A 26470-nucleotide genomic window follows, 5' to 3' on the forward strand; every position below is an offset into this window, starting at 1 on the left:
TGGCTGAGCAGGCCCGGCCCTGCGGGAGGCGCGGCTGGGGAAAAACTGCAGGCAGCAGCGCGGCGCTGCTCTCCGAGACCCTGAACCCCCGCCAGGCTCCTCCTGTGCGGGCTGCCACGTGACAAGGCTGTGCTGGCCACATAGCCCCATAGGACGGCGGTCACCGGTACGGAACGGGGGAGGGGCGGGATGGGTGCGCGGGGAAGATGGTCCGCGCTGGGGATGTGGGAGGAGGGCTGGCAGGAAAGAAGCAAGAAGACACCCCTGTAGGAAAAGCAACAGGGCCGGGGCCGAAAGGCTCTAAGTTCCCCTCTTCCCCGAGCCTGCCCTTGCTCCAAAGTTTTCCTTCATTCCTAAACATTTCAGACACAAATAGAAACAAACGTCACAAATAGCAAAAAGACACTTTTTTTTTTTTTTTTTTTTAATTGCGGTAGCTTGTGGGTGCCCGGGTCGTATGCAGAAGAATGGCAGGGTTGTCAGCTCTGGGGGCCATTACTGTGATCCTCTGGCTGTACCCAAGGGACAGCCTGGGTGCCAGGGCCAGGTGTTTACTGGGCTGGCACAGGCTGGGGGGTCTCCTGCACACTCTCAGCAGGACCCTCCAACCCGTTCTGCTCTGCCCCTGGCTCTGGGTGCTCCAGAGCCTGCCGGGTGTCAGCCTGCCACAGTTGCACCAGGTCCGTGGGGGTCTTTCCTGCCTGGGGGAACCAAGAGGAGATGCCGTCACTGTTCAGAAGTTTGTACCAGAAGGCGCCTTCATCTGAACCAGGGCTTCCAACTGGACGCACTTGGCCGTGTCTAGAGGTGGCTTTGGTTGTCACCATCAGGGGAGCGGAAACTACTGGCATATGGTGCACAGAGGTCAGGGACGCTGCTTTAAAAGGCTCCAGTACACAGGACAGTCCCCACAACAAGGAATTATCCAGCCCCACTTACCAATAATGTTGTGGTTGAGAAGCCCTCATCTACTTCCTCCCCACATCGTCCTGACTTTCCCATTATCCCCTTAGCCTTTCTTGAGGCAGGGGGACCTTCCCATTCCCCCCTCTTTTGCTATTGCACTGGGCCCCAAAGAAGAGCTTGGGCTAGGGGATATAGGACCCTTGGAGAACTCCAGGCCCGCCAGGCCAACACAATGTGCTAGCAGTGGTTGTGCCAACCAAGTGCTTAGTTAGGTTCCTTCTAGCTCTGTCTCTCCATGATTCTGGCCTCCCTGGGCCTGGACATTAGGACTTCCTTGCATCTTCTGGGAGGGGGCTTTGGGAAGTCCTCTTACTGCCCCTCCTGGCCGTTTCTCTGCACTTGCACTCTAGACAGAGACAAGCATAAGAGCGAGTTGGGAAGGTGGGTGGTCCCCAAATCTCCAGGGGCCCAAAGAGACCTTCCACTGTGAGGGTGCTCCAAGGGCAGGCTGAGTCTTGCTTGGCTCTGTATTTCCTCCAGGTTCTTGGCACAGAGCCTGGGGGAGTCGTGCACACTGATTACTGAATCTGGGAAGGAATGAACTTACCAGGTTCTTGGTCATCATGTCAGCCCCATGCAGAAGCAGCAATTTGATGATTTTGTAGCGGTTGAGCCTCACAGCATCGTGCAGGGCACTGTCCCCTTCCTAGAGCCAGTGTGATACTCAGTATGGCCCATGGGGGCGTGTGGGAGCCCTCAGGCTGCCTGCACCCCCTTGGGGTGGCTGAGCAGAAGGGAAGCTGGACACTCACTCTGTCTTTGGCATTGATGTCCATGCCCAGGGACAGAAAGTGCTGCACAATCTCCACCTGCCCCGTCCGGACTGCCACATGCAGGGGGGTACTCAGCAGCTGGGTGGGGAGGAAACAGGAACTGCTAGCTGAAGGAGCCTGGACTGTGGTGCCTCCGGGAAGGGAGGCTGTCCTAATTCCAGCCTCGTCCCTTCCCTGAGTCGTAGTGTCAAGGCCTGAGCCCTGGAGGGGCTGGGAATGCTACAGTTTCCACCATCTTATCCAGTGGTTTAACTCTGAAGTATTTCATGCCGCCTTCTCTGGGAAGCCTTCTATGGTTCCTCTCTCATCCAGCTGTGAGCAACTGCTTACTCCTCTGCCCTTCTTTTAATAATTATAATAGATGTGGTATACCTGGGTGGCTCAGTCGGTAGAGCATGCAACTCCTAATCTTGGGGTTGTAGGTTTGAGCCCAATGTTGAGTACAGAGATTACTTTAAAAAAATCTTAGGGTCACCTGGGTGGCTCAGCGGGTTGAGCATCTGACTCTTGATTTCAGCTCAAGTCATGATCTCGCGGTTTGTGGGATGGAGCCCTGTGTTGGGCTCTGTCCTGATGGTGTGGAGTCTGCTTGGGAATCTCTCTCTCCCTCTCTCTCTCTGCCCCTTCCTGGCTCTCTCTCTCAAAATAAATAAACTTAAAAAAAAAAAAGACGCTCCAAATTGTTAAAAAAAATAAATAATTATACTAGATGCCATTTACTGAAGGATGACCATGTATTAGGCATGGCAGAAGCTTACAAAACATCAGCCTTATGATGAATAAATAATTTACATACACTTTCACATCTAATTATATAATAATTCTGTAAAACATTTGACAGATAATAACATAGGCTCAGAGGCTGTCTTGAACCTATCTGTCACTTGTTCAAGGATATACACAAAGGAATGAATAAACAGAAAAATGGTGGGTGAACAGATGAATAAATGAATGGATGGATGGACAGATAAATAAAGGATGATAAAGAATTGCATGGATGAACACATCCTGCATCTTTTGAGTGATCCCAAAGCCCCCCAATAGTGGATTTCTTCTCTTCTCTCCTGCCCTTCTGCTCCCATCCCCAGATGGTGGTCCCCAAGGACCTACAGTTGATGGCAAGGACCCCTCCCTGGGCTCTGCAGCCACTCTAGAAACCAGACTAGCTCACTACCCTCCTGCCCTACTGGGCTTTTCTGTTCTCTGCTTCTTGCCCTCCCCCTCCAGCTACCCTAATATCTGTGAGCATTATTGCCCCACCTTATCTCTTATGTTGGTGTTTCCTCCTCGGCTTTGCAGGAGTTTTACCACCTCCAAGTGGCCCCCACGGCAGGCCCAATGCATGGCCGTGCAGTCCAGCTAGAAGGGAAAGATGGGGCTTTAGGGAAGAAAGGAGCCTAGGGGAAAGGACCCCAGCCAAGAGGGTGGGACGAATCGAGGGAAAGAGGGCAGGGAAGGGGCTGGGGCATGCCTATGCCTGGGCTATGGACCAAGCAGAGCAGGAGAACCCTCAGGTCCATGCCAAATTAACGAAGGGTGGCCCCAGGTCATACAATCTGCTAGAGATGAGGCCTGGCCCCTGAGGAAGCATGAGTGTCTTCCAGGTTGGCACAGGTTTACAGGAAGAGGGGGTCTGTTGGTGCTGGGCCTACCTCCTACCTCCTGCCCAATACCAGCTCTATAGCTCACCCGATCCTGGAAGTCCACAGTAGCCCCACTCTCCAGAAGCTTCTCCAGGATCTCCATGTGGCCTTCCAGGGAAGCTCGATGCAATGCTGTCCGGCGGAACTGTCCCCAGAGAGACTGTCAGGGCCTGATCTCTGGCCCCAGGCTAAGACCCAGGACTTAACCCAGTTTGATTCTGACCCCTATGCTCGGTCCCCCTATCTTCCATGCTCTGCCAGCTCTTTTATGTTCTATCTAGACCAGCTATGGAGCCCTCTAATGCCCTGGGAACTCTGACCTTCTCCATGTGCCCTCTCCCAAGCATGTCACGCTGGGCCTTGGCACAGGCTGTTCCCTCTGCCAGGAATGCCTATTTTGCCCTCACTTCCTGTGAGTGCTTGATGAATTCTTGCTACTCCTTCAAGAGGCAAGGCAACTCAAGTGCCATCATCTTGAAACCTCTGGGCCAGAGCTGTGCCTTGGGTGACCCAGAGAACCTTCCATGGTGAGAGGGTGTTGAAAGGCAAGCCAAGCCTTACTAGACTCTGCTTCTCCTCAGTGCCTAGCCCAGGGCCAGAATGAGCAGGTGCACACAAATGACTGATCCGAAGAAGGAACGAGTTTCAGCATTTTGCTTTGATCTTTTGAAACACTCAAGCCATGGGGCATATCTTTCCATAGTCTAAAGATCTGGCTATACACCAGTCTCCCTCCACCCTCAACCCTGGTCTTCCCTTTTTTGCACACCCCCCTCCCCCCGCCCCAGCGCCTGGTACAGTGCTCAGGGACAGGAGGTGCTTGGATAGACCGAGAGGATTCAGATTCCAGAGTCTAAAGAATGGAAAGGCCATGCAGTCTAAGCCCACAATGATACAGGCTGAAGGGAGTGACCATAAATTTGCTTAATCCTGGGATATGAGTGTGAAAGAGCACCGTACCAAGTGTGAAAGAGGCAGTTTTCAGGGAAAACAAAACGAAGTGTGATGGATGATGGAAATGTTTTGAAAATTGTGATGATTGCACGACATGGTGGATGTAATTAGTGCCACTGAATTGTGCACTTAAAATGGCTAAAATGGGGGCGCTTGGGTGACTCAGTCAGTTAAGCGTCTGACTTTGGCTCAGGTCATGATCTCACATCTCGTGAGTTCGAGCCCTGTGTCGGGCTCTGTGCTGACAGCTCCGAGTCTGTAGCCTACTTCAGATTCTGTGTCTCCCTCTCTCCCTCTGCCCTTCCCCCGTGCATGCTCTGTCTCTCTCTCTCAAAAATAAACATTAAAAAAAATTAAAATGGCCATTTCATGCTATATGTATTCCACCACAATAAAATAAAAATAATTTTTGGGGCGCCTGGGTGGCGCAGTCGGTTAAGCGTCCGACTTCAGCCAGGTCACGATCTCGCGGTCTGTGAGTTCGAGCCCCGCGTCAGGCTCTGGGCTGATGGCTCAGAGCCTGGAGCCTGATTCCGATTCTGTGTCTCCCTCTCTCTCTGCCCCTCCCCCGTTCATGCTCTGTCTCTCTCTGTCCCAAAAATAAATAAAAACCGTTGAAAAAAAAAAAATTTAAAATAAAAATAATTTTTAAAGGGAAGCATATTATATAATGCAACACAAAAATAATATCATTTCCTAGTATGTGCTTTATAGTTTTTTCCTTCATTCAGTAATGACTTATTAAGGCATTAATATTCTGTTTGATCCCCATGACATGCTCTGAGGGAAATAGGCCATTTTACAGAGAAGGAAACTTAGGCATGGAGAGGTAATGAACCTAGCAATGGTCTCATAGCTAAGGTCCCGTACAGATGGGATTTGAGCCTCAAATTCTTCATTTTGTCTTTTTAAATTTAACTCTATTCCTCTTTCTTCCCTAAAGGACCACCTGACATTTGTTTCCTTGGAGGTGGTTCAACTTGAAAAGGGCCTAAAGATTTAGATAAGTTCCCGCACGGGCAAGAGGACATCCCAAATCTTCTAAAGACCCCTTCCTAAAGGACACCCAATGCCTGTTCTCAAACAGGTCCACAAGTGGGAGGGGTGGGGGTGGCAACTCTGAAAGGGAGGCAGGCACAGGCGCAGGTAGGAATATCACCTGATCACAGGTGTCCGGGGAACCCCCATCGGCCAGGAATTTCTCAATGACCTTCATTTTCCCCTCCACTGCCGCTTTCAGGAATGTCTCCTCGTCCACAGGTCCTGTCTGGAAGGCATGAATCTAGTCATGGAGGGCTGCTCTGTAGTGATCAGAGGCCCCCTGCCCACCTCCACCCCGCCCCTGACAACACAGGTGTTTCCCCCGTCCCAGGACCCTTACGATCTCCTCAGGCTCTGGAGGTGGCTCCTGGGGGGCAGTCAGTGCTTCCCGCTTTTTTTGCTTGCGTTTTTTCCGCAGCTCGATGAGGTTCTGGATCCCACCCACATCGATGATCTCCCGCCGAAGGTCTAGTGATGTCTTGCGCACACGCTCTTGACCCTGCATGGAGGGGGTTCATCAACCCCCATGCTGGGGGCTTGGGGACCCTGAGCTAAGCTGGGGGAGGAGGATAAGGGAGAGCTTCTCAAGGGAGAAAGAATCCAGGACTAGAAGAAGCAGATGAGACAGGGACACAGATGGCTCAGATCAGGGGACAAGGGGAGACTTGAGGGGACTGCGTAAGAGCTACCAGCTTCAAGGCTTCACGTAGGTGAAGGGTAGGATGAGGGAATCTCAGAGGCAATCCTTAGCCCAGGCCTTCCAAGTGGAGTATGAATCCTCAGCTTTCCTTCCATGCAGTTTCATTTGTGTGTGTGTGTGTGTGTGTGTGTGATGATAAAAGTAATACATGACTAATATTAAGAAGAAATACAGAAACATAAGAGGTATGAAGAGAAAACCCTTCTCTCCCAGAGGTAAATTCTAGTATGGCTCGGTTGATGTCCTTCAGACAAGCATCCTATGGGATCATCCTCCACAATAGTGCTTGGGAAACTGTTTTTCTCTTACGAGCACGGAGATCTCCAATCCGCACACACAGTCTCCCTGAGCCCCTTAACACCTGCATGGTGCCTGCGGTAGGGCCACTCAATAACTTGGGGCTTCCAAAATAAATTCCCTGGGATCTTGTACACATGCAGATTCTGACTCACCAGGTCTGGGGTGGGGCTAAGATTCTTCATTGCTAACACGCTCCCAGGGGTGCGGAGATGCTGGTTCTCATACCACACTAGGAGCAGCAAAGCCCTAACTGCCTGTCCTGTCCCCTAAGCACAGAGGTTGGGTTCTCCTGACACTTACCTTAACCTTTTGTAAGGCCAGACTCGGAGCCCCGTGGTGCTTCTCATCCTCCAACACCAGCATGTCCATGGGCAGCTTCTGCTGGGCCGTTCCTAGGAGTTTCTGGTGAGCCAAAGAGAGGACATGCTCCAGGACCTGCCCTCAGCAGGCCAGGGAGGCAGGGAGCCTCTCTCCCAACCCACTCCAAGGGCGCCCTACGGACCTCCTCCTGTGTGACCCCAGATCCCTTCCATGCCCCACTCCTGACTGGAGAGCCGCAGGCCAGAGCAGGGCTCCCCATAATTCCCCAACCCAACCCTGACCCCAACCTCAGCTCAAACACCTGTCTACTGATGGTTGTGGGTCCTCAGCAAAACAAGTTTAAGGGTTACTGGAATGAGTTTTCATGAAATTAAATATATTCACTTTTTAAAGCACTGAGATGATGGTGATTTTACTTTGCTGGCATTAAAAATTCACTTTGGGGGTGCCTGGGTGGCTCAGTTGATTGAGCGTCTGACTTTAGCTCAGGTGGTGATCTCATGGTCCTTGAGTTCAAGCCCCACCTGGGGCTCTCTGCTGCCAGCACAGAGCCTGCTTTGGATCCTCTGTACCCGGCTCCGTCTGCCCCTCCCCCACAGACGCTCGCTCTCTCTCTCTCTCTTAAAAATAAACATTAAAAAATTAAAATTTTCACATTGATGAAATAATTGTGGTAAGAGTTGATAGTTATTTTTTAAATAGATTCACATACCAATAAAAAATTTTGGCAACTCTCTGTTAGATACCAACTTTTTTTTTTTTTTTTTTTTCCTCAGATTTTACCACTTCATGATATCCTGGAGCTGGAAACCTGCTGTTCTCAGGGAGTCTGAGGGATGGGAGTTACACCTTCACTTTTCACTAGCTTTCACTTTAAAGGGACTCTTAGCATTAACCTTATTCTCATTGTAATTATAGGGGTGAAACTCCTGCCAAGTCTCCTCACCATTTGTATCTTTGACTTGCCTGGACCACTTCCTCATGGCCTCCTCCTGTTTTCAAGGAAACCACTTTTTGTGAAGTGCTGTACTGCTATCTCTGAAGGCCTGTGTGCCGGGAACATTCGCCCAGGTTGGAGGATGCTGAGTCCAGATGGGGAGGAATGGCCACCCTCACAGAGCTCTCAGCTGCCTTTTGCATTTGCCACTGAGCTCCGGTATTGTACTCCTCAAGAGCGGTTTTGGGCGCCGATTTCCCAGGTCTTCACTGGGGAGGTCCTGGTGCCCCCTGGCTTCTCCTTTCCGCGTTGGCTTTACATAGTTTGAGGTGTCCCGGTGCCGGCCTCACCTGAAACACTGCATCTTCTTCGAGGAACGAGGGATGACCTCGGGCTGCGGCTACTACTGGTGGGGTCTGGCCGGGTCCCACCGTCAAGAGGGTGGGCTTGGGTCTGAATCATCTTGGTAACCCTAGCCCCTGTGACAGGGCCTAGCATATAGCAGGTAGTCGGTGAATGTTTGGAGGATAAATGAATGAATAAGCGAATGGATGATGACAGGTGGGCTCAGCAACTCTGTCCACTCCGATGTCCTCAGTGATAACCTGACCTGATATGCTCCCCACAACAGAGCCCTAGCCGCGGCCTCCCGGGCTCTCCTTCCCCTCCCACACCAAGAAAGGGGTGCAGACTGCACAGAGGCTCCCCTCTGAGGACCTTGCTGGGCTGGGGCCTGGCGGGAACAACAACGGACTCCCATGCTCACCCTTGCCTTACCCAGACTCTACAGTCCCTTGCTTCAGATGTCTTTGTGGGCTGACATACAGTAAGTGCTCAATAAATGTTTATTGAATTGGATGCTGGTTGGTGAAATACAACAGAACAAAGTCCTACCTTACTTCATAGATGGTTTTACAGATCAAATGAAAGAAAGCCTGGACAGTGCTCAGCATGGTGCCTGGCACGTAGGAGGCACTTGGTGGGAAGGCGGGCTCTTTGGGTGCCCAGTGTCCTGACAGCCTGCTGCTATATTTGTTGGGTGAATGAATGGACAAAGGCTGCTCCGTGTCCCCTTGCTGAAGGTCTCTGTGTCCAGCGGCAGCCCTCCAGAAATGGCATGACTCACCTGCCTGGCGCCGGGGGAGAAGCGGCATTCCTGGAGATCCAGGGGTGCCCCAGCCAGGACTTGGCAGCGGGTTTAGCCCAAGCCCTTCCCCCACAAACTTGCCACCCTTGCCCCTCGTCTCATCTCTTCTTCCAGCAGAGTCCTGGTCCTTCCCTCTTCCTCACCCCCCTTCGGTCGCTCCTGTTTTGAACCAAGCCTACCTCCGAACTGATTGGTCTCCTCCCTCCCATTCCTGTTAGGGCCAGTCTTTCCCCTCCAACATGTCCTTCTCAGGCTGTCAGAGCTGCCTTCCTAAAATAGGTCAGATGGTGCCACTTGCCCTCCCTCAGCAACACTTAGTGGCTCCCCACTGCCCAAAGAATAAATATCTTTCCCAGGGCCCCCTCTGGTTTGTGCCCAGCCTTAACCCCTTCCTACTACCAGACTTTCTCAGGACAGTCCCACTGTCACTCACCTGAGCTTCAGTGCCTGTCTTTTCCTAAGCCTGAATTTCCTCCCCTCCTGATCTCTGCTCATGAGCCTTGAAGGCCCCACTCAAATGCCATCCTGCCCCTAAGAGTTCTTGAGCACCCATGGTCAGAACGACTCACCCACCCTTTGTGCTCTTTCACTTCTGACTGAACACCCCTATTTCGCCGTGTCTACACTCTGCCTGTTTCTTTTTTTTTTTAAGTAGGCTCCCTGCCTAGCGTGGAGCTCAGCGTGGGGCTTGAACTCACACCCCTGAAATCAAGACCCGAGCTGGGATCAAGTCGGACACCTAAGCAACATGACCCACTCAGGCGCCCTAACTGCCTGTTTCTTAGTGGACTGTGGGCCTGATGGATGTTGGCTAAAACGAATGTGGGCTTGGTAAGGAGGCAGGGGCTGGCCTCACTGATTCTCTTATTCCTCCCAGCACCTGGCACTTGGCAGAGCACTCTTAAGTCGAGAATTAGTTTAAATAGAATGAAGAGGAGACAAGCCTGCACCCTCCTCCCTGCCCCCCCCCCCCAACTTCTTTATCCCAGAGAAAATGGAATTGCCCAGAGCCACATGCTCCACAGGCCTCCCCAGGTGGGGCTGGTACTCCTGGGAAAACCCGTGCTTCCTTTCCCAGCACCCTTCCTCGCTCTGCTCCCAGTCTCTATTCTGTAGGGACCAAACGCTGGAGTCTCTCCCATCCCAGCCTCCCACCCAGCAGCTGTGGGAGATCTCCGGGCCCCACACTCCCACATTCCCAGACAGCATCTCAGCTGTCCCGCTCTGTGCAGCCCGGACCACCTCCTCGAGGCCTAGGTGTGTGGCAGGGTCTCGGGAACCCCGCATGGCTCGCCCACCCTGCGGTCTCTCAGTTCTTGGGGTTGAAGCCTCAGTCACCCACGGCTAGCAACCTCCTCCACCAGGAGCCCACTGAGGCTGGAGTGGAGCCATTGGGTCGCTGGGGACACCTGCCCTCCTTCCCACTACAGATGTGGTGGCCCTTGACAGTACAGCTGGATCTCCTTAGAACCCCTTGGGTCCCCACACCTGTGCCCGTACCTCATTCTCCTCCTCCTGTGCCAGCCGCTCCTCGATAAGCGCTGTGGCCCTCTTCACCGCCTCAGAGCCCTCCTCAGAGCCCTCCATGGTGCCGTCTATAACCAGCCTCTGCAAGCCACAGGGCCTCAGGGGCTTTATAAGCCAGGGTACCCACCCCCACCCCGCTGGGCGCCTTTGCCATGAGCTCACCGGCCCAATTCTCCACCTGCCTCCCCCACCTGTCACCTTCACCCCGGGCAGCCCCAGGGAGCTGGGGGAGGCAGGGACAGTTTGCCCACCCCCCCACCCCCTTGCCTATTAGAGCCGAAGGGCCCAGCACCCCAAGAGCGGGGCTGCAGGAAGGAGCCTGCCCAGCCTCTGTCCTAAGTGCTTGGGTAGAGCTGAGCCTTAGCCAGGACAGCTGGGAGGCACAAAGAACCCGCTGGCTTGCCCCTAACCTTGATGGCAGTGCCACCTGCTGGATGCCTGGAAACTGCCCAGCCAGTACCAGTGAGGGCAACTGAAAGCCAAAGGTGCAGACCCAATACAGGCCTGTGTCCCCAGCTGTCCCGGGAACAGGCCCTGCTTGCCCTGGGGTGAGGCAAACTCTGTTATGTCTGGGCTGGAGTGTCAAGGCGATGGGCAGGAGTGAGAGCAGATGCCTCCCGCTTCGCCTGCAGCTCAAGCAGGCCTTTGCCTCTTTGGGGCCCCACAGCGCCCCCTAGCAAGACATCTGTACGTGGCTGCATGTCCATTAGCTTCGGACAAACCTTGACCCATCTGTCTGTCTCAGGAGGCCTCTGTAAAACTGAAAAAGTCTTGCTTCAAGAGGGGTTTCAGGAAGCCACCCGAAAAGGGCCAGAGTACAGTGCCAAGCCCAGTTGACGAGGACACCATTTCCTCCCAGTTTCATCAGGCCACCCTGACCGAGGTCCAGCCATGCTCGCTGAAAAGGAAAACTGTCAGTGGAGAAAAAGCAGACCTGAACTTGCTCAACTCCGTACCTAGAACTGTGGGAGTGAGCCCCGGGTCGTCCTGACCCAGGATTAACCTGCCAGTGAGCCACAGGCGCCACAGGTTCTGTAACGCTCAAGCGGCCTGCCCTTAGCTAAGCCACCTGATCAAAGGTCCCCCTCCGACTAGACACACACTTTTCCTGAAGGAAGGACAGGCACTGGCTGCTTTTCCTCTCTGGTTCCCTTGCTGGCAAGCTGACACATGCACATAACCTAAATTGGTCAGAGATTTTTCTTTTCCATTGCCGAGGGCGCAGTGCAGCAGCCCTAGGATTTTCACACACACCTCAGTCCTGGGGGGCTGGCCGAGGCGCTGGGGCGGGCAGCCAGCACCCTCCCGTGTGTCACGGGAGCAGACCCGAGGATTACTAACGCCACCTTCCTGAGATGCTGCCTCTGCTTCCAAAGCACTTTCACATCCATTATCCCCTTTAATCCTCCCAGCAACTGAAGAAGAGGCGAGGCAGGCGGCATCGTCTCTACTTTAAAGATAAGCAGAGTGGGCTCGGCAGTGAAGTGGTTTTTCCCAAGGACCCGTGTGAACACAGGGCCTGGAACACTAGTGATTCGAGGCTCCTGCAGTCTCTGCTGTGGACAGAGCAGCCGGGGTTCTTACACCCAGCTGCTCCCACACCAGAACTGGCTCCGGAGCTCCACGGAGCTGCCAGACAACCGGAGTCAAAGCTAGGCAAGAGAGAAGGAAGGAGCAAAAGGCTTTATTGATAAATATGCAGATATGTCTGTACACAGGGACCTGTTATGGGCCATGACCAGGCTGCAGACCCCCCACCGCTTGGGTTACAGCCGGGAGATGGCCCTGTGCAGACCCCTGCCACGACAGCACAGCCTTCCGGCCACCAGCCTGCCCCATCTCTGCCAATTGTGCCGGGGGGCAGGGAGAGGCAGAGGCCGGCCTCGGGCTCCCTGCCCCTGGGGCTCACAAGCCATCCCCTCCCCTCCAGGGGATTGGCACCGGGCCCAGGGCAGAGTCAGGGAGTGGGGGCAGGGGAAGGGGACAGCAGCTGCTTCAGACCCTGAGCAGAAAACCGGAGTGAGCACAGCCGGCAGCACCAGACGACAGATCTGGGCTCCAGGCGCCTCCGGGCTGGCCCTTGTGGCTCGAACCTGCTGCGGGAGAGAGGCAGGGTGGAACACCCCAGTTTGCCCTTCCTCTGACAAGGTTGGCAAAGCCTGTGTGAGGCAGCACTGCTTCCTGGGTGTGGGGCGCTGGTGGCCCACGGTGCCCCTGGGAGGCAGGGTCCCTTCACGGCTTGCCCAGCAGCCATCCGGCGGGAGGCGCCCTTGAGGAAAGTAACAGCACTTGGAGGCAGCAGCAGGGTGGGGGGACCTGGTGCCCAGCCGGGAGGCCTCTCAGCCCCGCGGAGGCCTCCTCGGCCTCTCCTCCCAGGGTCCGTGGGCTCATCAGTCCTGGGGTGGTGGGGGCTGGTTGATGATGACCTGGATGACAAAATCTTTCTGGATCTTGGTTTCCTGGAGTCGCGTGCGGTCTGTGAGCAGCTTCCCCGAGAAGAACCACCGCTGCCAGGACGGCTCGATGCCCTCCTGGGTGTGCAGTTGCCTCTTGAGCTGCCCCACCGTGTCGGGCAGGCTGGCGCTGAGCCTCACGTCCTTGCCTGTGGAGAGGCGCACCTTTAATGGGAACTCGCGGCGCACGCTGGGCGTGGGCTCGGGGGGCTCCAGACTCTCCTCCTCAGTGTGCTCCAGCAGCAGGTTCACAGGTGGCGACAGGCAGTAGATGGGCAGCTGGTAGCGATTGCCCAGCTCGTCGTAGCATTCACAGAGGGTGCCTGTGGGAAAAGCAGGGCAATCAGAGTCTGCTGGGGAAACCCCAAAATTCCTATGTCGAAGCCCTAACCCCCAATGCTACTGTATTTGAGGATGGGAGCCTATCTGGGAGTAATTAAGGTTGAACGAAGTCATACAGTGGCGCACTGATCCAACAGGATTAGTAGCTTTATAAGAGACACTCAGGCATGCTCTCTCCCCACCACGTGAGGACATAGCAAGCCGATGGCCATCTACAAGCCAAGAAGAAGGCCCTCACCAAAACTCACATCAGCTGGCACCTAGATCTTGGGCTTCCTGGCCTCCAGAACGGTGAGACATAAATTTCTGCTGTTTAATAAGCTATCCAACCTGTGGTATTCTGTGGTAGCAGCCCGAGCAAACTAGTACACCTGTCATGGCCACCCCACAGTCCCCGAACCCTCCCCTACAGCCAAGTGTCCCTTGGACATACAGATGGGAGGAGTTCAAGGTACACTCGGGAAGATGTGGGCTGGCCTTCGGCTCTACCAGGTGCTAGCTTGTTCAATTCTGGCAAACTGCATCACTTTCCATGTTCTCATTCAACAACTCTCCCCTGAGTATGTGCTGGGTGCCGGGGTTACAAGGGGGAATGAAAAAGCACAGGTCTGCTCTTCATGGCTTATACCTTGGTGGGCCCCAGTTTCCTTCCTGGACTATGTATTGCACGTAGTAATATATTTACCGTGCCTTGAGCACCTAATGAGTGCTGGGACTGGACTAAAGGATGTTCCGTGTATCTTTCTGAGTCCTAACAACCATTCTATTAGGTGGGTATCCCCCTTCATAGTTATAAGTTCCTTTAAATTTCTGCGATCCCGAAGTACCTGAGCAACTCTAGCTTGCTCCCATCACACTGCTTTGAGGTTTGTTGGTGCCTTTCTACCTCTTCATTAGACAAACAGGGACCGTGTCTCATTTTTCCTTGCGTCCCCACTCCTGGCCCATGCTCAGTAAGGGGTGCCTGAATGGACAAGCAAATAGCCACCCCGGCCACCTGGAAGCTCGGAGAAAAACTCCCCATGTGTGGCTGGCCACCGGCTCTCCTCCACCCTGAGCAGCCTGGTGGCCCCCACTCCAGTGGGGATAAAGCCCGGCCCTGCTCACTCACCATGAGGCAGGGTGATGCTGGCTCCGTCCAGGATGGCCTGAGCCAGCTCATGGTCATTGGCCTCGGCTGCATAGGCGGCAGCCTTGAGGGCATCCCAGATCTCCTTGCGGCCCTCGAAGGCAGGTGCTGTGTCCCAGAACTCGTCCCGTTTGCTCCGCAGCTGCCCGTCGGTCATGGGGTAGTCACTCTTCCACTTCAGCCGCTCTTTCTTCAGGGGCTCGTTGCGCCCTGGGCGGGACAGAAGGGACAGGCTGAGCACCTCCAAAGCCAGGCTGCGGCCAGCCCTCTCGCCCACCCCTCACCCGTCAGCAATCTCCCAACCCTCCCCAGCAGTGGCTCCTGAGTACCAGGGCCGTTTCCCACCATCAGGGAAGACTCTCGAAACTGCACACGCCCAACCTGGGGATGTAAACTATTTTTGTCAGCAGAACATATAGTGCCTGCTATTGTTGTTTTCAGTAACTGTACCCTTTGATTACAAAGGAGTACATGTTTGGAATTTTAAAAAATCTGTAAAGAATGTTGATGTGTGATAATAAAAACTGCTCTCATTTATGGAGCCAGTTTGTGCCAGATCACAGGGCAGGCCCTTTAGTCCCACTGTTCATCTGATCCTCAAAACCCAGCAGAGGGGGAAAAGACCCAGAGAGCCTATCGTCTGCCTGAGGCCACACAAATACCGACTTAACACAAAACTTTCGTTTTTTTTTAAATTTATTTTTTTAATTTTTTGGAGAGAGAGAGCACACGTGTGTGTGCACACAAATAGGGAGGGAGAGAGAGAGAGAATCCCACACAGGCTCCATGGAGCCTTACGTGGGGCTCTATCCCACAACCGTGAGATCAGGACCTGAGCTGAAATTAAGAGTCGGACACTTAACCGACTGAGTCACCCAGGCGGCCAACACAAGGCTTTCTGATTGCCGAGGCCACCCTCTCACTGCCGTCTGTACCCTGCTGCCGCTGGGGAAAAAAATTACTCAAGACTTCCACTATTCAGAAATAACCACTGTGGACACCTAAACGTATTTCCTTTTCCCCATTTTTCTCAACACAGTTGCGTGCATATTATTAAATTTCGTTTTTATATTTGTTGTTACGCAAAGGACCTAACAGTTGTTTATGCCAATATACTTTACATTACACTTAAATACTGTCAACATATACTCCCATGATTAAAAATGATAAACTTCAATGTCTTGTTATTAATGTTCTAGCATACAGTTACAAAAAGCGTTTTTTTTTTTTTAAACCATAACCAACCAACCAAAAATCCCCCTGCAGCATCTGAAGAAGAAAACAATTCTGTTAAGTGTCATTTTTCTTGTTACCTAGCCCCAAGTGACTTCCAAGACAAGTCAAGACTGTGGGCAGAACCATCTCTCAGAGGCTTTGGGAGGCTCAGTCATCTCAAAGCTGAAGGCAGAATAATCCACAGGAAGAAGGTCTCAATCACTCAGCTCCCTCGATAAAACTCAGATCCTACAGGCGAGGCACAGAACCAGAGCTGGGGTCTGCCCCCAGGCCACCCCCTCGGGCTGGGGCAGGAGAGGGCTCCTCAGGGGGAAGACCATGCCATCCACTCCCTACCAATTGTGTGAAAGAACCCCATGCGAGCACTGTATTTATATATATTATCCTGGTTCAGCTTCACAATAGCCTTAGGCGCTAGGTGTTCATAGCTATTTCACAGATGATGGGACAGGCAGAGAGATCAAATGACTTGCCTGAGGTCACACAGTAAGTGACAGAGTGAGGATTCCACCTCAGGTCAGACTGAATCCACAAACGGCCCTCCTGCGGGTTTGCCGGCTACCAGCTACCAGCACAGACAGAAAACTCTGAAAGCCAGACATTTACTTTAAAGTGCTCCTGGGTTAGCAGAAGGAAACGCAAATCCTTTGTGGGAAAACAACTTTAAGCCAGGCCTCAAAGAATTCCCAGGATAAAGGTCCAAGGAAAATAAATGACAAGGTCACAGTTGTTTTTGTTGTGTCATTTTTAAAACTCACAACATACAAGACAACAAGGCAATATTAGCCTTGTTAGCACAAACAGTAGATGGAAGAATCAGACGGACAAAGATTTCAGATATGGGATTTATCAGACACAGACTATGAAATACCAAGTTTAAGAAATAAGTGAGTCTTGAGGCGCATGGGTGACTCAGCTGGTTAAGCGTCTGACTCTTGATTTCGGCTCAGGTCATGATCTCACAGTTCCAAGAGTTCGAGCCCTGCTTCAGGCTCTGCACTGACCGCGGGGAACCTGCTTGGGATTCTGCCTCTCTCTCTCTGCCTGCCCCCCCCCCGACCCTGTCCCCCAACTCATGCTCCCTGTCTCTCTCAAAATAAATAAAAAAAAATAAGTGAGTCTTAAAAATATGAACAGGGAAAAAGAGATTATAAAGAATGACCAAGAGGAAATTAAAAGAGCCATACAGGACTTCTAGAACTGAAAAACATAATACTTGAAATTTACATGGTCTAACATTTATTTTTAAATATAAAAAAAAATTTTAAGGTCCACTTATTTTTGAGAGAGAAATAGAGCATGAGTGAGGGAAGGGCAGAGAGAGAGGGAGACACAGAATCCAATGCAGGCTCCAGGCTCCGAGCTGTCAGCACAGGGCTGGATGCTGGGCTTGAACTCACGGACTGTGAGATCATGACCTGAGCCAAAGTCAGACACTTAACTGACTGAGCCACACACACGCCCCCATGGTCTAATATTTTAAATCAGAATTTCCAGAAGGATACAACAGGAAGAATGGGGATGAAACAATATTCAAAGAGATCATAAAAATGTCCATTTTCCTCTAAACTGGAGGAAATTCCTAACTGGGAATTCCTAACTGGGAGGGGTTCCCCCACCACCACCACCACCACCTCCCCCCCCCCCCCGCCCCAAAGGAACTTGGCAAGCTGATTCTAAAGTTTATATAGAAAAACAAAGCCACCGCTAGAGTAGACTGAGGTGAGAACCTGCACTACCATTACCAACACTAATTATAAAACTATAGTGGGTGCAGGACTGGAACAGGGACAGACAAATGGGCCAACAGGATAGAACAGAGAGCCCAGAAATAGACCCAGGCATATACAGAAACATGATTAAAATGAGAAGGAACATTGCAGATGGGGTGTGTGTGTAAGATGGATGTGAAATAAATCTATATATTGCTTTCTGCTCCTGGTTTCTGATAATATTTGGTCTTTCACCTGGCTCCTAATATACAGCTCCAAAACCTTTATAATGTCCTGAGTGATAGGAATGTCTGATATAGAGCTCCTAAATCCCTTAGAATTTCCTGGGTAATACAAGTGTCTTTTGTTCTAATGAGGCAGCTCTTGGTAAGCTCCATGAAAAGCTTGGAACTTGAAGCCCTGCTTCCACATTCTCCGGTGAGGGGAGAGGGGCTATAAATTGAGTTAATAATTGGCCACACCTGTGATGAAGCCTCCACAAAACCCCCAAAAGTATGGGGTTTAGAGAGCTTCCAGACTGGTAAACACACCCATGTGCTGGAGGCATGGTAGACCCCAAGTCTGGAACAAAAGTTCCTATGCTCAGGACATTTCCTGACCTCCCCTCATGTATCTCTATCTGTTTATTCAGTTGTATCCTTTAAAATGTCCTTTGTAATAAATCAGCAGTACTAAGTAAACTGTTTTCCTGGGTTCTGTGAGCCGCTCTAGCAAATTCTTGAACACAGGGAGAGGGTCACGGGAACCTCTGATTTGCAGTCAAGTTGGGCATAAGTTGTGGGTAACCTGGGGACCCACTACTTACTGAAGCTGGGGGCAGTCTTGTGGGATTGATCCCTCATCCTGTGAGGTCTGCACCAACTCTGGGTAGTGTCACAATTGAATAGAACAGTAGGACGTGAGTTGGTGTCCACAGAGAACTGGAGAATTTCTTGGTGTGGGAAAAACACCCACAAAACTGGCATCAGAAGTACTCTACGTGAGTAGAGGAGAAACGCAGGTGATTTTTCTTTACAATGAACTACTGATAGACGGTGTTAGGACTACAGGTTCTCCATACAGGAAACCATGAGACAGAATCCCTACCTCACACCAGCCACAGACATCAAAACCGGATCAATCAGAGACTTAAGTGTGAAAGAGAAAGGAGGCACTGGAGAGACAGGTTACAGTTTTGTCCAAACATTATTTGTGGAAGTTTGGCCCAGAATTGTTTTAACCTGGATCAAAGAAATAGCTCTGCTTCATGATTTCTGACCCTTTCTCTCTCTAGTCCTTTAGCAAGAACTTTGATCAACCAGGATTCACAGTCATGCAGTGACACCCTGGGGTGTGGGACCTCTGGGGTGTGGGACTTCTGACCCTCTACTTGGTGACATGATTGTCTTTTAAACTTCTTGAGCCAATTTTTACAATTTTCCTATCTCCTTCCTCTTTGTCAGATGTCACTCCTTACTGGTCTCCATCTACCTGTGGCTCCTATGGGTCCAGGTGAGGTCCAGCTAATGAGCTCCTAATCTGCCAAGGGTTGAGAAAGCTTTTCAGTACTTTCAAAATCGAGAGCATCTGGTTCTAAGAAAGAGGCTTCCTAAAGAAGAAAGTGACTAGGCTCCAGGACATCTGTTGTTCCTGCTCAGATGCCCTTCTCCCCCTCCCCACCCCCCCCCCATCAAATGGTCAGGTTTTGGCTCTTTTCCGGACAACTGAGTTTGCTGGACTGGTGATACCAGGACACCTGAAGTATTACCGTGTACACATGCCTCTCACTGTCTCCTTAAAATAAAAATAGCCCCATGCATCCCCTTTTAAAGTCGTCACCTGAGGGATGCTTTGCTCACATACCTGGCTTTCAGAGTCCCCTCCCCTGCACACAGGCAGCAGAATGCTTTCCAACTATCACAGACCCACCCGCAGATGGACACGACGCAAGTGCGCATCTGCAACTGTTAATAGCACCTGCAGTCATCTGGGCTGCAACGATTTAAAAATTCCTCACCTTGTACGTTGGTTCTTTCACGCTGAAAACACTAGAAAATATGTGAATGGGGTAGGGGGTGATGGTGGGAACAGGGAGCGTTGATGTAAGGAAAGGACAGCAGGAGCCAATAGTTGCCTTTGCATCTGTCATGGCACTTTGGAGCCAGTAGGGGGCAGCCACGGCACCTCTGGGCCAGGTGCTGGCTCCCTTCAACAGTGAGTCAAATACAGCATAAAAATACCCAGCAAAATTCTCCAGGCCCAAGGCAAGCATGGGTAAGAGACATGCCAAAATGTCTGGATCCCTACAATCTGATGCTTATAAATTTAGGCAAAGATACAGACAAAAACCTAAAAGGAAGCTTTTAACCCAAACATAAAAGCAAATTGATGATGAATATTTTTAATTTCAGTTACTTAAAAAAACACACGATGTTTTATAGTTAGTTGAGTCAAAAACATTGGGCAGTAGACAGGGTGTGAACACTCTCATATGCTACACAAATTGGTATAAACTTTCTGGAGGGCATTTGGTATGGTACCAAAAAACTCAAAAATGTGCATCCTTTTGGCTCAGATATTTGGTTTCTAAGAATGTATGCTAAGAAAATAATTACAAGTGTGTGGCGAAGGTTTATCCACGGAGCCGTTTCACTCGACACAGTTTTAAACAGGGAAAGTTCAAAGCAAGCTCAATGCACGCCAGCAGGAGAAAGACTAAAGAAAACCTGCGCATTCTGTAAGCAGCCACTCTGTGATGCTGAGTAATGTGGAGAAGTGTCCACAAAACAGCAAAAAAAGTTTACAGAACAGCAAGTGCTCTATGCTCCAGCTTTTGCTTCTAAAAAACAGTATGAGAAATTATGTATATTAAAAAGAATGGAAGGATTTACACCAAAATGTTAACAGTAGTTCTAGCTGATTGGCATAGTGAAAAAGAATTTTTTTTTGCTTCTATCTTCCAAGTTTTCCACAACAGGCATTTATGAGTTTGGTAATAATACAGTGGAAGGTGTTAACAAAGAAAAAGGGTATGTAAAGTTCCAGGGAGCAGCCACAGAAAAGTAGGAAGAGTCTGGGAAGTTGAGTGAGGGGTTTTGGCGGTGGGGGGGTGGGGGGGGTGGGGGGGGTGGGGGGGGTGAGAAGCTGGAAAGCCCAAGGGCCACAGCCTCTAGGATTTCCGTTATTGGTGACTCTGGGCAATTCTGTCTAGGTGCCGGGCGGGAGCTGCTGGTTTCCGCAATGGGACCATCTGGTGGCTTGTACTTCTGTCTCTACCTGTCCTAAATAAGCTCCAGATCAAAGACGGAGTCAAAGAAATGGTCCTTATCCTTAATGAAGTGGACAGAAGGGAGATTTAAGAAACAACAAAAGACCATTCTGTAGTATAGGTGCACACCTGCACGGGGAGGTCCCAACGCCCGTGAAAGCTGTGGGTTTCTGTGATTACCGTGCACAGGAACAGCAGAAGGTATCTGTGACTGAGCAGAGAGCGTGGGTTGCTGCGTACAGAGGCAAAGCTGGAATCTCAAAGGACTGTCCAACGTACCACCTGTGTTAGGATCTTCTCAGGTGCTGGTTAGAAAGGCAGACTCCAGGGCCCAACCTCAGACCCACTGAATCACAATCAGAGCGGTTGGGAATCAAGCACCTACTTGATTCCACTTGTAAACACAGCAAAACAGGAGTGGGAATGGCACCATCACATAAGTTAGTTCAGCGGATCACCCCCGAAGCTGCTGCTAAGGGCCGGTTTGGAGCAAAGAGGGAGGAGAGCAGCAGGGCACAACGTCTGGGTCGGAGGAGGATAATGACGGTGGACGCTGTGGTCTGGCCTGGATAATGAATGGTGTCTGGCGATACCACCCCCAAGAGAGGGCACTGAAAAGAGTGGGAGAGAACACTAAAGGTCCTTTCCAGTTTGCCTGGAGCTGCTGTGTCTCTGAGCTCATGAGCGTTTGTGCACGCCCACCACCTGCTTCGCCCTGCTTAATTCAGAAGGACGACGCCAAAGAGGGGATTCTCGAGAACCTACAGAAGGAGGACAGGCCCCGGCTGCTTCCCTCTGAACACCCCAGGGCCTCACAGCATGCCTGGCCTGGTGCAGGGTCTCAGCAAGTGTCTGCCGAGTTGAAAATGGGAGCTGATGAACACCCAGTGAACAGGGTGGGGAGCCTGACGGAGGAATCACGGCTGAGAGCAGCTGTGGGCAGGCAGGGGAAGCAGGGGAAAGGTGTGCTTTCAGGAGAAGCCAGGCCCTTTGCTTCTTGATATCATACCTCAAGAGGTCCTTATTGTGGCCTTGGGGATTGGTACAACAGAGCCACTGGGATGTGACACCAAGTCTGAGGCCAGCCAAGGGAACCAGAGATTTCCCAGGACAGTCAGTCCGCCCAAGCCAGGAGACGGCCCTATTTATACCTTCGACAATCCCCAAGCTCTATTTCCACACTCGGTTACCAAGCTCCATCCCCAGGCCCCGAACTCCAGGGATGAGGCCAACAGTGTCCTCCCCAGGAGTACTGATTATGTGACAAGTCTGGGCTTGCTCTGGCTGGTGTGAGAGATGAGGCTCCAGGCAGAAGGAGAAGGCAGGGACAAGGATCTCCCTGTCCCAACATCTTGGGCTGCAAGGGCCCTTTGGCCAGGATGCAGACTTGAATCTCTCCTTTTCCCCTCCCATCCTGGTAGTCACAGCTGGGAAGCTGGGGACTGGTAAGATGGGGCTCAAGTATGGCACCTGGCGGAGGGGTTAATAGGTCAGAAAGAACAGCAGGCCCCAGAAGAAGGATCAGCCCAGCCAGGGAAGGGTGCAGACAGGGGAAGGGGAGCCCAGGTAATCCCCTCAGGAAGCGCGGTATTTATAGTTAGACTTAGCCCAGGATGACCCTCAGAGCTGGGGTAACCTTCAAAGGGAAAGTGCTGCCAGCAGCTCTGCTAGCTGGGGCCTCCTCAGCACGGGCCCTTCTTCCCCATTCATTCCCCCTGGGCCCAGCTCCAGGGTTCAGGGAGGGAAAGGGGTGGAGCCAGTTGCTAAGCGACAAGCCAGGCTTCCTAAACTGTATCACCACCAGGGCCCTGCAGGTCCCAGGTGGTCCTGGGCAGGGCTGAAGGAACCAAGGCTCCTCTGGGAGCCCTGTACCAGGCTCAGTGGCAATGCTCGCAGCCCAGGGCAATTGCAGTTCTCTGTGATGAGGCTGGTTGTCCCCCCTGGGGCTGGGCTCATCTCCAGTTCATCTTTGGGGTCACAGGGCAGGCCCAGGGTCTGGCATGCAGCAGGTCTCAGTAACTGTTTACTCAGTGAGTGAGTGAATGAAGTGAGCAGGCACTTTAGGAAAAGTGGGGAGAGCTGGAGAGGGGAGGGGCAAGATCAAAGTTGGGCGAGCAGATGGAGCTGTCTGGAAGGAATCCCTGTAAGCAAGAGAGTTAGTTAGGAAGAAAGGGGGCGGTAGAGGAGGGAGTCCAGAAGGGAACAAACCAGTTCCTGAGGTATACAGGGAGGAAACCCACTGGAGGAAGAAGGGCTGGATGTCAGAAACCATGCCCAGTGAGGGCCTGGAACCTTCTTGGCAACTGGAGAGAGTGCAGCCAAGAAAAATAAACCTGCTCAGAGGCCCCCTGCTTGGGCAGTGGGTGTGGACAAGGGGGCACACATAACTGCAGAGACAGTACGTGCTTTCACTGCACTCGCGCACAACGGACACATTTACTGGGGTGGGTTTAGGGGGAGCAGGGCCTTCATCTACTCTCTGCCTTATCCTTCCAGCCCAGGGCTCCCTGGCCCCCCGGCCAGGAGGCTGTAAGTGGCCAGACAGGGCAAAAGGTGGCATTCCTGGGCCAGGCACTGACTGAACTCTTCCCCTGCCCGGAGCTGACTTCCCCCAGCCATCCCTCTGTCCCATTCCCTGGTGGAAAACTGGGCTGTCTGATCTCAACTACAAACAGAACACCCAAATCCTCAGGGACGATTCTGGGATCTAACCTGACATACAACCAACAGCTCCTTTTCTGAGGCTACCAAATACTGTACTTCCTGAGTTAAAACATTGAGCATTTGGGAAATCACTGCACTTCTCCTTGTCTCAGGTTCATATAAATTTAAAATAACAACCACCAAAACAACAATGACAACAACAACAAAACACCCCAGCCAGTTCCTTTCTTGTAGTGAATATATTCCTATCCTTTAAAAAAAAAAAAATGTTTATTTATTTATTTTTGAGAGAGAGAAAGAACATAAGCAGAGGAGGAACAGAGAGAGAGGGAGAGACACAGAATCTGAAGCAGGCTCTAGGCTCTGAGCTGTCAGCACAGAGTCCGATGTAGGGCTGGAACTCATGAACTGTGAGACCAGGACCTGAGCTGAAGCTGGACACTTAACCAACTGAGCCACCCCAGTGCCCCAGTATCTTCCTTCCTATCTTCATCACATACTGATGTTTGTTCCAGGTGCACCAAAGTCCTGGCCGGAGTGTGAAAATGGTACCAGCTCTAGAAGGAACCTTGATTACATGTTTTCTGGCAACTTAGATTATAGGTAATTATGAGTTAAGAGACACTAGCAAACCTTCTCTCTCCAATGTGGCTACCTACTTACATATGGCTTCAGACATGGAAGGGGGGGGTGTTGCTTCAGCTACTGACCACCCGTGTAAGCACGGGCAGACAACTTCACCGTTCTAACCTCGGTGTTCCCATCTGTAAAGCGGACGTAACCTCCATCTCATGGGACTGCTGTAAGGATCATAGAGACCACTCTACCCAATGCTTAAAAGGCAGTACTATTGTAATTAGCAATCACGCCAAGTCAATAGTGCTTATTATCACTATGCAATTAAGAGAATGAAAGGTTCCTATCCTTTTTTCCCCCCAAAAGTTGCTGTGATTTTGAAAACTTTGAAAACTCCTGCTGTAGTGAACTCTTAGTCTCCAGATCACAGTGCAGGAGGATGTAGGGGTTAAATGAGGTTAAGTTTGAAAGGGACAAAGAGCGGGCTTGATGTATGCCTGCTTCCCTGTGCGGCTGCACAGCAGAGGGTCAGCACTTTTCCTGGGGCAGAAGAGGGAGGATGGCGGCTAATAAATAAAACAGGAACTCCCCAGAGGTTGCTAGAAAGGTCTCTGGTATCTGGCCAGCTCCCCTTGCTACCTCAGGACTCCAGGGAAGAGAGACAGGTCATCTCTGCCACTGTGCTTTCTACAGCCCCGCTGTCAAGGAGGGTCCCTATGGGCTTGGGGGCCTGGTGGCCAGGTGCATGGAGGCTGAAAGGCACAGCCTCAAGGGCTTTACTCGGACATGTGCCACTCCCCCAGGCAGGTGCCCCAGAGCATGGCAGAATCCTGAAGCCAGAAGTGACCTTAAAGTCTGTTAGCCTAACCCCTTCATTTTATAGACAAGGAAACCGAGGCTCTGAGAGGTGATGTGAACTGTCCCAAATCCACAGCTTTTGCCCGTGTGTGTGTGTGTGTGTGTGTGTGTGTGTGAAGTGGGGATGGGAGGTAAATTCTTCCTATCAAACCGCTCTGCTGCCAGTGGAAGCTGAATTATAGCTAGCTTACTAAAATGTCAGGAGTGTGAGAGGTGACAGATGCACCAATGGGAAAGCAGCAAGCAGAACGCGCATCAGAGTGAGCATCAGCGTGGAGGAGTTTCGAGTCTGCCTGACCCTCCTGTTCTCACTAGAGACGAATGGAATCTGAGAGCTGGGCCCTCCCAGCACACTGCGGCCTCACTATGCGCCCAGGCCTCTGTGAGCCTGACAGAAACAGACTCTAATTCCGCGTGGCTGGTTTGGGGCCTGGTGATGGAGACGGAGTTCCTACCCCACACAACGCTCCTGCCGGAGGCACTTCTGGAGATGAGGCAGTGACTGCACCAAGAGGAAGCCTATCACGCTGGATGGGCCAAGAGGTGAGAAAGTCAACAGTCTCACCGTCACCCTTCACTGAGCACCTGCTATGCAGCAGGCAGCACAACAGAGAAACACTGGGGCTGAAGGTCCATAGTCTGGAGTCAGAGGGACCTGGGTTTGAACATCGACGCCATCGTAAATTAGCTACGTGACTTTGAGTAAATGACTTCAGCTTTCTAGTCTTCTAGGAAGTAGAAGGTAGTAACAGCCCACTTCTTAGGGAGGTTGGGAGGAGGAAAGATATATACATATATATTAAATTAAAAAAAATTAACTAATACAGTCAAGAAAATTATATATAATAAATCAACTAATGTAACACTTCCGGGGTGGTCTCCCTAACACCTAGCCAGGCCAGGCTCTTGCTTCCTCAACTGAAGGCAAACACACACCCGCACCATACTTGCTACAGATTAGGCTCTTATTGCGGCCACTGAAATTGTTTTTGCCATTGTTATTATTAACATTATTATTTTGACCTAACATCCATTGGCTCCGTTCTCTGGAACAACACAGAACAAGTCACAACCTCTCTGACGGGGTTGACATTTTCCTCCTCTCCAGACGGAAGCCCACTTTTTCCTCCTCTACGGTTTCTCCGGGTTCTTTGCCATCCTGTTCACCCTCCCCTGCACTAAGCTAACTCACCGACCGGCCCAGGTGAGGGCTGCCCAGTACCTCAGCGCTCTGGGCTCTTACCTTCCTCGATCTGAGCACTGACCCCTCTGCCTCCACAACGAACACAACAAGTCTGTCCAGAACTGCTGAAGCTGGAGCTAGAAAAGACCCCATAATCCCCAACCCCACCCCACCGGCTGTGGCTCTACATTCTCTCAATCCCAGGGCTCGCTCACAGCCTGGCTCCTCCTGGGAGCCAGCCCCAAGTTACCGTCTGTCTTTTAGGTCTGTGTCTTGAGTGGGGTGAACCTGGAGTCAGCAGACCTGGGTCCTTTTCTACTGTGATCCATGCTGTGTGACCCAGGGCAAGGCACTTAACCTCTCCAGGGACATCTGCCAAACGCGAATGCCTCTCTCCTTTGCGCCTTACAGAGACACTGAAATGCTCCAGAGTTTCTGTGCGAAGCGATGTGGTCGAGAGCGACATGCACACAACAGATGCCTGACATCCCTGAGATCTGGAACCCCGTCTTTTTAAGGCTCATTCACTTCTTCATGTGGCTCAGCTCAAGACGCACAACCTTCTGTTTGTGGACCAACAGAGAACTCGTTTGAGCACGTTCGCTCTCCCAAGCCAGGCTCAGGCCTTGCATGCAGCTGTGCCTGACTCATTCTTTCCCCTTCTTCATCTACAGCCTGTGAATCACCAGCCCTGTCAGGCCAGTGTCCTCCCTGTTTCCTTCCCATGTGTTGCCCGGTCG

General features: G+C 51.7%; 2 protein-coding genes and 1 long non-coding RNA gene across 4 annotated transcripts in view; 1 reads left to right on the forward strand and 2 right to left on the reverse strand.

Annotated features, from left to right (window-relative positions):
* Positions 1-55: 55 nt before the first annotated feature.
* LOC132685064 (uncharacterized) lies at positions 56-8493 on the forward strand. Of its 2 annotated transcripts, none has more exons than XR_009612925.3 (2): positions 56-166; positions 7617-8493. It is a non-coding gene; the product is annotated as an uncharacterized LOC132685064 (long non-coding RNA). The 2 variants fall into 2 exon arrangements; XR_013550542.2 differs by having other exon boundaries at positions 79-166; positions 7475-8493.
* On the reverse strand, positions 406-10406 carry ANKRD2 (ankyrin repeat domain 2). The gene is made up of 9 exons (XM_060641857.3): positions 10283-10406; positions 6678-6779; positions 5718-5876; positions 5496-5603; positions 3429-3527; positions 3000-3098; positions 1719-1817; positions 1514-1612; positions 406-701 (listed from the first exon to the last, which is right to left on the reverse strand). The coding sequence occupies exons 1-9, from the start codon at positions 10367-10369 to the stop codon at positions 552-554; spliced, it is 1002 nt and encodes a 333-aa protein (XP_060497840.3). The 5' UTR covers positions 10370-10406; the 3' UTR covers positions 406-551.
* A 1571-nt stretch (positions 10407-11977) lies between these two features.
* Positions 11978-26470, reverse strand: part of UBTD1 (ubiquitin domain containing 1) — a 52180-nt gene continuing 37687 nt past the window's right edge. The window contains exons 2-3 of the mRNA XM_060641862.3: positions 14216-14443; positions 11978-13085 (exon numbers count right to left, since the gene is read on the reverse strand). Of these exons, the coding sequence (XP_060497845.1) occupies positions 12700-13085; positions 14216-14443 (614 nt within the window). The 3' untranslated portion in view covers positions 11978-12699. The remainder of the gene's footprint in view (positions 13086-14215; positions 14444-26470) is intronic.

Source organism: Panthera onca, chromosome D2, assembly GCF_046562875.1.
Source record: "Panthera onca isolate mPanOnc1 chromosome D2, mPanOnc1 haplotype 2, whole genome shotgun sequence".
NCBI lineage: Eukaryota > Metazoa > Chordata > Mammalia > Carnivora > Felidae > Panthera > Panthera onca.